Here is an 11,413-nt window from a genome sequence, read left to right as displayed (position 1 = left end):
TATTATATTTATAATATATATTAAAGTAAAAATATATAAACTTAGTTTATAATCTCTTTAATTACTATATTAAAAACTTTAGTATTTTATTATAAGTATATTACTATAAAGTAAAACCTCTAGAGTAAGTATAATTTATTAAAAATAGAAGAAGTTCTAAAAGTTAATTATAATTTAAATAAGATATAACTAAGATAGTATTATAATTTATTAATAAATAGAAGAGTTTTTTAAAGAATTAGAAATATAATAAGAAGTAAGTAATATAAAGTATTTCTCTATTTTTCTTAACTTTATATATTTAATTAAATTAGGAAGGAGTACCCTTAATAGTAATAAATACTATTTACTAAAATAGATTAATAGATAATCTAAGCTAATTAGAAGTAAGTAATAAGTAGGAGTACTACTTTTAGTATATAAACTAATTACTTTATATATAAATTACTTTAAATTTTTATTTTTATCCCCTTCTTAATCCCTCTATCTTCTTTTTTTTTCCCCTAAATAATACTTTTATAATAGTTAATAGTATTTACTCTAAGCTAGCTAAAAGCTATATATTTACTCTACTAATATATATATTTTTATTCCCTTTTTATATTCTTTTAGATTTAAGTTTTAAACTTAATTCTAATATAATTTAATAGTTAAACCTTATATAGTAATATAATTTATAAATTACTTACTTTATTATTACCCCCCCCTTAATAGAGATATATCTTATAAATACTAACCCTCTTTAGAATATAAATAAAACTTAACTAAATTATAATTTAAATATAATTAGAATATATTAATATTCTAAATTTACTAAAATTAAAAATAAATTATACTCTATTTAAATAAGGTATTCTATTACTAAAACTATAGTAATAATCCTCTATAGCTTATTCTTTACTTTAATATAATTTATACTATTCTCTATTTTAATTAAAATATAATTTTAATATAATTTATATAGTAAAAATTTAAAAACCTAGTTACTCTCTATTATTATTACTTTTTAATCTATAGTAAAAAGGAAAATAGTACTAAGTTTTAAATTAATTTTACTAATAACTAGAAAAATACTAATAGCTATTTATTTAGTATTAAGAAAGTAACTTTCCTTTATAAATAAAAACTAATAAGAACTTTACTTAATTATAATTAGATTACTAATAAAATATAATTTAATAGTTTTATAAAAGTAGTATATAAACTCTTAAGTTAATACCTAAGAGTTTAATAAAAGCTATACTACTCTCTTATACTAATAATCTTCTAAATTACTCTTTATATTTATTAAATCTAACTAAACTACTACTTTAGTAAACTTAAAAAAGTAAAAAGTATAGTTACTTAATAGAAATATAATTATAATATATTTCTAATATAATTAAATAAACTAAAGAGTATTTATAGCTACTTTTTCTTAAACTTATATTTTAGTAGTATATTATAAAAACTAAAATAAACCTTAAAACTAAGAAAGCTACTATAGATATTACTTTCTAATAGTAATTAGCTACTTATAATAAAGAAATTATTAATTAATTAGGTTTCTAAAACTTAAAACTTAAGGTATATTCCCTTATAAAAATATATTTTAAATATAATACTAATATAATTTAATTTATTCCTAAGTTTATATAACTTTCTAAAGTTATCTCTATTAATAAAAGAGGTATTAATAGCTAGTTACTATATACCTCTAAGTTATATAAATAAACTACTTTTAAGCTTTTTAGTTTTAAAAAGAATAAGTTATATAATTAATACTTAGCTAACTTTAATAAGTTTTCTATTTATAAATACTTCTTAATTAGAATATAATCCTAATATAATTAAATTAAAATACTAAGAAATATAATTTCTAAAGTAATTAATATAAAATTATAAAATTAATTAATTTAATCTATAATTACCCTCTTACTACTACTAAATCTAATAATAAGATTAATAACTATAATATATTCTAATACTATTTTATTACTATTACTATTAAACTTAGTTTTAACTTTTAAGGTTAATAAAAAAGAAATAATAAATAAAATAAAGTTTAAATAAGATTTAAGACTTTTTTAGGATTAAATAGAAATAAATTTAAAAACCCTTTTAGATATAATTAAAATATAGTCTAACTATATTTAGATTATAATTTATATATTAATCCTCTATAAATAAGAATAAACTAGTATTACTTTTATAAACTTATAAATAACTTCTATAGGTATAAACCACTTAATTTGAGAAAAGTAGGGAGGGGTAAGATGAACTTTTGCGGGGGGGTAAGCTGAGGTGTTAACCGGGTAGAGAGTACCTAGCAAACGGACAAGGTACATAAAATCTGCCGCGGATCATGTGAAGGTGGACATTGGGGAGAACGCCATGAGCGGCGCATCCTCCCAATGGCAGCCCCTGGCCCGGGCCATGCGTCGCTGTGCGCTCACTGTACTGGCCGCCTTAAGCCGCAGATAAGGCCACCTACTGCACTAAAAGGAGGAATGCCGGCATCGACATGAGAGCGGCCTGCCCTGGTGCACGCGCGAAGGGCCGGTGGGCTTGCATGCTGGGCGGCGCTAGGCCTTGGGCCGAGGCCAAAGATCTGTTTGGTAAGGAGCCTTAGTTGGAATTTTCCTCTGCAAGTTCACGCTCAATGCGCCCTTAGCTCGAGGGCCGTCGGAATTCGGAATGCAAAATTTTTACATAGTACCTGCCCATCGTCGACTTTTTTTCTCTTCTTAAATAAAGGAGAATCCTCCTCGAGTGGCTTCTGCTCCGTGTCCTGGTGTCCAGGTGCCGCCTCTTCCTGAGTGTTCTAAATGACATTTCGCTCGCACGGCTGTTCTGCTCTGGAACGGGACTCAGGTCGTCCAGCTGACACGGCCAACAAAAGCGAAAAAGGTCATGGGTTGTCCCCAATTGAAGGGGAATCGCATTCAGCTTCGCTTCACCCGCCCAACATCTTCTTCCCCCAAGCCCAGCCTCCCCTCTTTCCGCTCTGTTCTGTTGTGCAGAGCCCAAAAAAACACAGCAAGGCCTGTATTGTGCACCTAATGAATACGACACTCCACACTCTCACTCACCTAAACCGGGCCAGTCTGCTGACTCGGTTCTGTAACTGATTGTACTCGTGACACTTATTTTTTTTGCGGGCGGATGGGTTTGCTGCCTCCAAGGCTCCAAACGCTCCATCTGAATTCCCCAAAAAGAAACTCCAGCCAAAGTCTGATGTCATTGCCTAGAAGGAGGTACTTTACCCCTCCATCCGCCGTCTGTCGTCCCGCCTCTTCCACCACGCCGCCCTGAGTTCGATAGTATTTCCCCCGCATACGAACCATGCTGTCATCCTCTCTGACACCCAAACTCAAAAAGCTAGGCATCTCGTTGCCGTTCCCATGTCTCTGACATGCTCCATCCTTCGTCATTCATCCCTCATCGTCTTACACACCGCCGTCACTGACGAAACTGGCGCTGCTACCTTGGGAAAAAGAGACAAGAGGGGCAGGCAAAAAGGGACAAGAGCACTGCCGAGAGAACGAGGTCACTTGCACATGTGGGCGCATGAATCACGATCCATGTGGTAAATACCAGACACACGCTCGCTTTCTCATCCCCATAAAATTTTCTCCTCGAAAGGAGGGGAAGGGTTCAGACGGTAAATAAAAACAAAGGAGGCTGTTTTTGGGGACGTCCAATCCCCGGCTGGTTATTTGCACACACAGTGTGCGGTTGCAGCCAAGCATACCCCTTCCTTTGGATATCATGAACTGGCCCAAAGATCTAGCATCGTAAAGCTTGGCGGCGGATCAGACGACAAAATCAATTTTCCAGTCTGCAGATGCCGCGCCTCCGAGCCGCATGAAGTGTGTAGGAAGGGACAAAGGGCTACCTTAGTCTGTGATTTATGGTTGCTTGCTTGCCTTTAGACAAATCCCTCGTCGCAAGATTGCACCAGGAACTTAATGGACGTGAGCAATGAAAGCTCAGATTCATTTAAACATTTTGCGAAAGGCACTTGCGAATTGATGTCTTCACCAGAACAAATGAAGTGAACCAAAACTTTTTCATATTCCACCCTCGAATCTCGTCGAATCTCGAGAAATGGTGACTTTCCAGCAACTAGTCCGTCAACCCGAACGGCTGTTTCAAAAATTATCGATCCTGTCGAACGCCCATCATCCCGTATCATTAAGTCATACACTTATTTATTCAACCTCCAACACAGCGGGAGCCTTGACCTCCTTGCCACTGAACTTCTCCAAGCCCTCGCCGCCGTAGCTGAAAAGCGGCGAGACCTCGACGCCGTCCTCGGTGCTCTCGCCAGTGACGATGCCGCCAGCGGCCTCGATCCAGCGCTTGCCCTGAAGCATGATGTCGCGCTTGCTGGTATCGGGGTCGTCCTCGCCGGTGCCGCGGGCGTTCTTGAGAGGCGAGAACTCATCCTCGCGCTTCACCTCCATGGAGGCGAACTTGCTCAGGTCCAGCATGGGAAACACGTCGAAGACGAACTGCTCCAGCTTGATGCCGTTGGGCTTCTCGGGCTTGACAGTCTCGCCAGACTTGAGATCGGCATAAGGAATCTTCTTGCGGGCAATGTGGTGAGGCAGCTTGTGGGCCCACTGGGGAATGCTCTCGAGGAAGCGGAACGAGTAGTAGTGGTTGACAATGTTGGCGGCACGAAACTTGAGCACGCCGGGCTGCTTGGAGTCCTGGGCCTCGGCAGTCTCCTTGTCAATTTCGGAGTACTCGACAACGTCGGGCTTGCCGTTCTTGAGCAGAATCAAACCGACCGACTCGGTAGCGTTGCGCTTACGAACAACCTTGGTGGTGATGTCGACGTCCTTGGAGGCAGAGAAGCCAATGAAGACAGGGTCGGCAACCTTGACGAGGCAGTTGTCGACGCAGTAGGCGTGGATGTGCTCGATGCCCCTCTTGCGCATGTCGCCCATCACATCCGAGACGACGAGCGCCTGGTAGATACCTCCGTTGCCATCAGGGGCAACTGCGACCTTGCCCTTGGACTCGAGAAGAATCTTGCCCTCGTTCGAGATGCAAGGCAGCACGCCCTGCTCGAAGATGAAGACGTTGGACTTGTCCAGGCCGAAGTAGTTGTTCTCCTGGAAGTACTTCTCCGTGGGGCCGCGAGTGGGGCCGGAGGTCATGACGTACCACGGGACGACGGCCTTGCTGGTGCCGGCCTTCTTGGCCGCGAGCTCCTGGACCTTGCGAATACGCTCAGCCTGGATCTGGAAGAGGGACTTCTTGCTGGGGAGACCAATGTCGTAGCAGCCCTTGGGCGCAGAGCTTCCGAGTCTGGTGCCCTGACCGCCTGCCATCAACACAACAGCCACCTTGTTCTGGCCGATCAGGTCAAGACCTGACTGGTACCAGCTCTCAATATCTTCGGGCTTCGAGTCGAGGATACTGGCGGTGGCGGATTCGGGCAGGGGCTCGAGACCGGACTGAGTGGAGGCATCGTCGGTCTTGGGAGGGTTCAGGGCGCGATCGGTGATCTTGTTGATGTGCTCAGGGTCGAAGCCGGACAGCTGCTGGTAGAGTGCAGCCTTCTCGGAGGAGGGGAGGTCGTCGTAGAAGGTGAAGACCTGGTCCTGGCCAGCCTTGGCGTATTTCTCCTTGAGCTGAGAGAGCTGCTCGGCAGAAGGCTCGGTGGCAGCAGGCTTGTTGGAGCCAATGTTCAGAGCAGACTTGATTGCCTCCATGTTGGGTGGTGGGTGTGGTGTGGGTATCTCTGTGGGGGAAGCTATCAGTCAAGTCAATTGGGGCTGCTGATGATCAGAAAGCAGTCTGATGTGATGATCACAGAAGAATAAAGGTTGAAGGCTGAAGCAGTAAGGCAGGAGAAGACGAAAAGGCGGAAGAGATCAAGTAAACAAATGAGGTCGACAGGAGGTAGCTTACCTTACTTGTAGTCCCCGCCAAAGACCCCTCCATGGTCCAAATATAGTGCCGTAAAGGGGGGCAAGCTGGGTGGTCGTTGTCCAGGTCCCCGCTAGGTTGTCAGGTCAGATCAATTGGCTCAGTCGCTTTCAGATGGGATGGAGCCCCTCATTCCAGGGCAGCGAGACGCCTTCAGGGCATGATAGGTCGCTTTCAGCTGCGAGCCCCTCACTCCAGTTCGTTTTCAGGGGACGCTCGGGAGCCAGCCACATTAGCACATGGCGAAATGCTCCCGGGAAGGGCGATTCAGGGCCTGCACCCTACGTAGAGGGTAAAGTGGCTGAGTCAACGTATTTGCAGCGTACAGGTCCGGATACGAGGACGAGGAGACTCGAGCTGGAACGCTGCAGCACGGAAGCGCATCCTTAGCTCACGTAAGAAACTTGGTGAGACGTGATGATCATCATCATTCGGCAGCCATATTGGTTGCGGGAGTCGGGGCTGTGCGACTTTGGGTGGCAGAAACTTGGCGGGAGGCGCCGCTAGGTGAAAGGCAAGCTGTCAGAAAGTAAGGTTGGTAGGCGCAGGTAGGTAGACAGCTAAAAGGCGCCATCGTGCAAGACTGTTGAATAGCAAGTAGTGCCGAGATCCTGGTTTGGCAAACCGCAGGCCTCAACTAACATGTAGATGCTCTTTAGTTAATCCACTCATCGAATACCTATCTTGGAGACGTAACTTGCTAGAGGACAAAACCTCATCGGAGGAGATGAAATCGAGTAAGGAGCTCTCAGTCTCAAAAGAAATCAAGACGTGACTTAGCGGTAGTTCAGCACAGGCGAAAAGAACCGTGCTCTAAACCTGAGAGCTTTCTTCTTGGTAAGGCAGTCAGTCATGAGAGCTTCATTTCATCAATTATCTGAAAAGAAACGCCGGCCGAGCATACAGCAGACCTACTCTCCCATCGTGTTTTCTGGAATCTCAGAATGACGGCATGCTACCAGCCCTGCGCGTATGCTTGATCAGGGCCAAAGACCGCAAGGTGGTTATTCTGCCCGCTCGCTTGAAATTAGGCTTTGATGTACGAAAAGACAAGATGAGTTTAATTCGAGAAAAGAAAGGAAGAAAGACATAATAGAGACTGGACCCCTCCTCAGTCTGTCTACCTGCTCTTATTTCCAACCTACATACCTGTGATACGTAGACTACCTACCCGGGAAGTGACTCTCGTGCCTCATTCTCGAGTGCTCCCTCCTCTCCAGGCCTGCCCTGCCTTACCGCCCCTCCATCATTAACATCATTAGGCCCTCCCCGTTTCCATCCTTTCAGCCCCAAATTGCCCGGCCGGCATCCGTCGCCAGTGGTTAAGCAGGCACGAATATGCGTGTAGGGGCATGTCCTGATCGCCTGCATCCGCACTGTGCAGGCCCCTTGCCGCGATACACGGTGCAAGGACATTGGTGGACGGGAACCCTTTAGGTGAGGTGGTGCAACACCCTGTGCCTGTACAGTGGGAGAGTGGTGTCGCTGATTAGCGCTCCAAGTCCTCACATGTAGTGGAGGAGCCTGCCCGCCCGCCCTGGATCGGATTGGGTCCCGTTTGGCTTGGCTCGTGGTCGACGTCGCCGCCGCAGACTGCGCTCCAACTGCCGAGATTTTCTTCCATCCTCTCCCATTCGCTTCTTGACCGATCTCTGTTACCGCCCTCCCACCCAGAATTTCCCCCCCAGAGAGAGAGGACAGGCGAACGGTCTTATCCTTCGCTTTTTCTTTCGTACCTCCGCTCTTTTTTCTGGTTTTGGTTCTGGTTAGGCTCCTTTCTCTTTTCCTTTTCCTTACCGGCTCGACGCGGCGATGTTATGGACCCTGTTCGTGAAAATCCTCTTCGTCAGCTTCCTCATCGCTTGGTGGCTTAAACGACCTCAGGGCCGCTTCTACAAAGCCTTACTCTACGCCGCTTCAGCCGCCGTATTCTATCTCGTCGCCCCCCTCTACGCTTCCCTCTGCCTTGCCTGGTCCGTCCACTACACCCGCGAGAGCATTCGGTACTGGAGTCTAGATGAGTTGCTTCTTCGACATGCCAGCATGTTGGTGACACTCGCCGCAGTCATTTGGTAAGTTGCTCCGCCCTGCCTTCCACATGCAATCCTACTGCCAACTCCCTGCCGCCTGTCTTGCCTGCGCCAATGCGACTGACACGTCCCCGTCTAGGCTGCTTCACCGTGCCTGGCAGACCCTCTGGAAGCCCACTACCGACCTGATTAGCATTCTTGGAGTCGACGTTCCCGAAGCCCCCGATGTATCCCTAGCCGGTATTAAAAACGACGCCGCTACCCTCAACTGGACGCGCCCCTCTCACAACCGGCCTGTACAAAAGTTTTTGATACAGGTCAATGGTGTCAATGGTGAGTACAGCCAACGAGGCCTGTCGTGCGCTGTGTTGTGGGGTTCTGACACACTGCTGCAGTTGGCGAATCGAGATCTGAGGAAACGGCGATTACTGTAACCGGCCTCAGGCCCAATCATTGCTACAACATTCGCGTCATCGCGGTCGGTCCGAATAACTTCCAAGCTGGGAGCCAAGTCATACGATTACGCACATACCGATCTGATGGACGTCCAGAGCTAGGAAACTCCCGCCTGCCCGACAGCTTTCAGGACCAAGAACCCCGATCCAGTCAGACCCAGTGCACTGAAGAGAATGGCGGACGCAGTCAGATTCCTACTATCGAGGCGGCCCCCTCCCTCGAGCCCGGATCGGCCACCGCACGGGAGCCCACAACCAGTGCCGGCCAGAGGCGCAACACCGTCAACAGAAGACACTCCCCGTCTATAGCGAGCCAAGAACAGCCAACTATCAAAGATCTGTCGGGCGACCATCCCGAGGCGTCATTGAAGGATTTGGCCGACACTCTCGAAAAGCAACGGAAGGAGATTGACGATACAGCTGCACTGCACACGACCGAGGAGACCGAGTTCAGGCAGCTGGAACAGCGCCTCAAGAAAGAGAGGGATGAAAAGAAGAGAGTACAAAAGGAGAAGGATGATGCCACCGCACAACTCAAACAGAAGGTCAAGGCTAGTTACGAACAAATGCGCCAAGCCAGCAAAGACAAGGCGAAGAAGGAAAATCAACTCAAGGAGAAGCAAGATAAGCTCAAGAAGGTCCGCGACAATATCGACAAGTGGACTACCGATATCGAGAACATGCGCAAGACGCGCGACGGTTTTGCTGCCGAAAAAGAAAGCCTGGAGAAGGACCGCGATCTCAAAGTGAAAACTCTGAGCGAAGAGAACGCGGCTCTGCAAGAGGAGTTTGACCAGCTTGAGGCCGAGTACAAAGAAAAGAGGCAACAACTGAAGGAACTCGAAGACGAACGCAAGAAACTACCCGGTGGAGAAGAAGACGATACTTGGCGAGAAGACGACCGGAAGATGAAAAGGGACTTCGAGACCAAGCGGAGAGAGCTCCAGAGTCAACTTATCATGGAGAACAGGAAAGCTCAGCAACTCGACGGGCACTTGCATATGCTAAACGCTCAAATGTATGCTGCAACTCAGCAAGGCATCAATTTCTTCAACCAAGCGAATTCCTCCGGCGTCGACTTTGAACAGAACGTACCGGTACAGATCAAGCGAAGAAGCCGAACCGGAAATTCAATGTCGAATGCGGCCGTTCCGTCTCCGACAGGACTTTACTCCGCCTCGGATTCTCCGTACGCCCCTCCAATCGGTTTCGGGGGTCGTTCGGGGTACGGTCAGTTTGGAGACATGCAGGCCAACGAGGGATTACCAACGGAACAGTTTATTGAAGCAGATATGCGAGCCCTCACCGCGGGCGCTCCGTTGAGCCCCACAGCCCAGATGCTGCTGCCATCCGGAATTTTAGGCGACGACTTCGATGATGAGCCTCATAGCCCCAACTCGTTTTCTCGAAGGAGTCCTTTCGCGCCAGATCAGCACAACGATGCTCATTCGCCAGCGCCGTCCGGCAATTCCAAAAGTGCACATTCTAGTCCTCCGGGGTCATCTCACCAGCAGAACTTCCCTCCTTTGTCCTCAGACATCGCCGACCGCACATCCCTTAAAGATGTGGCTACTTCTTCGGGCCCACAGCCGTCGCCATCGGGGCACCGGCTTGGAAATCTGTTCGCGTCTTTTCAACGCAACAGAGGCGGGAAGAGTGCCGAGGAAGGCGGCCCACTTCTTGGTAGCCTGAAGCATGGTCAAAGCCAATCTTTCCCACGGCAAACCGACGATTCAGAGCCATCAAACAGACGCCGGACTAGTTTCTCATCGTACACGCAGAATCGGAATTCCGCTGGACCAGAGACTCTTGACGGAAGCACATCATCGCTCGTACCCAAAGGTATGCTATCGTCGGCTAGGCGTCTCATGCCTTTTGGCGGTGTCTTTGCAGATCGCGATCCAAGCAGCCCGAGACCTGCTTCCATGGCATCGGCAGACATGCCACGCCCATCCACAGATAGCGGACCCTCTATCTGGGGTCACCCGGGAGACAAGAGTCGCTTCTGGACAGACAATAATGTGTGGACTTCTCGGAACCCGTCTAGGCGACCATCGATCCACGGCTCCCCTGCGGCTTTGAAGACAACCTTGGCGTCGGAACAAGATGAGATTCTCCGCGACGAGGTGCTGAAAGACCCCAGTCAAGTTGGTGTCATCGGAAGCAGACCACCAGGCAACAAATTGACTGCAGACGCTAGAACTTTGAGTGGGCGTCTCAATCCTGCAGCACCGACTTTTATCGGAGGTCTGTTCGGTTGGAAGGAGAAGGACGGTGATCCGAGCAAAGACAAAGACAAAACCAAATCCAAAGATAGGTCCAAGGACAAGGGCAAGGACACGAAGGAAAAAGCAAAGGGCAGAGATGCTTCTGCTCCCAGCCTCGACTTGCCCCAAGGTTACGATTCTTCTCCGAATGAGTCCAGAAAGTCTCGCGATGCCTTCTCCATCCACACGCAAACGTCGGTCTCTGAATCTCGAGAGTCTTTGACCCTGGATCGAGCGTTATCCAGCACGCTTTCTGACCCGAACTCAATCGCCAAAGATCAGGAAAATGTTGTCCGCAAGCTCTTTAGGAAAGGAAGCTCTAGCAAGTTTAGTCTGTCTTCTCGGCTCAGTAAGGAATCCGGGCTCTTTAAGAAGGGCCCCGGAAGCACCACGAACTCGGACAAGAACATGTCAGCGGAGAGATCTAGCTTCGGCGACATTGACGACTACGGTGAGGAGGGTCTGGTCGGTCGCAGCTATGAAAGCGTCTCCGGCAGTCCCTCCTTCGGCCCGTCCAAGTCCAAGGAGTCGAAGGAAAGCAGAATGACGGGCTGGAGCAGCAAGTTTTCCATGAAGAAGAAGGGCAAGGACAACAAGGAAACCCCCGAGTCACATCGGGCCCTCGATAGCGATGTTGATGAGGAAAAGAAGGACATTTGAGTCCCAGCGTCAATTACCAGGCAGTCTTAGCTACGTAGTGCTCTTCGACAAAAAGAAATAAAAGCAAAAACTCCGC

General features: G+C 46.8%; 2 protein-coding genes across 2 annotated transcripts; one reads left to right on the top strand and one right to left on the bottom strand.

Annotated features, from left to right (window-relative positions):
• Window positions 1-4,193: 4,193 nt before the first annotated feature.
• On the bottom strand, window positions 4,194-5,708 carry GCG54_00000162 (UDP-N-acetylglucosamine pyrophosphorylase; the record flags this gene model as incomplete). The annotated part of the gene is made up of 1 exon (XM_045400305.1): window positions 4,194-5,708. The coding sequence occupies one exon, from the start codon at window positions 5,706-5,708 to the stop codon at window positions 4,194-4,196; it is 1,515 nt and encodes a 504-aa protein (XP_045257300.1).
• Window positions 5,709-7,737: 2,029 nt separating this feature from the next.
• GCG54_00000161 (uncharacterized protein) lies at window positions 7,738-11,337 on the top strand (the record flags this gene model as incomplete). The annotated part of the gene is made up of 3 exons (XM_045400304.1): window positions 7,738-7,997; window positions 8,095-8,288; window positions 8,351-11,337. 3 exons carry the CDS (start codon window positions 7,738-7,740, stop codon window positions 11,335-11,337), a joined length of 3,441 nt encoding a protein of 1,146 aa, XP_045257299.1.
• Between the last annotated feature and the right edge of the window lie 76 nt (window positions 11,338-11,413).

This window comes from Colletotrichum gloeosporioides (genome assembly GCF_011800055.1).
Source record: "Colletotrichum gloeosporioides strain Lc1 chromosome Unknown consensus_102, whole genome shotgun sequence".
Lineage (NCBI taxonomy): Eukaryota > Fungi > Ascomycota > Sordariomycetes > Glomerellales > Glomerellaceae > Colletotrichum > Colletotrichum gloeosporioides.
Note: the sequence above shows the minus strand (reverse complement) of the source record. Positions and strands in the feature narration are given on the sequence as shown.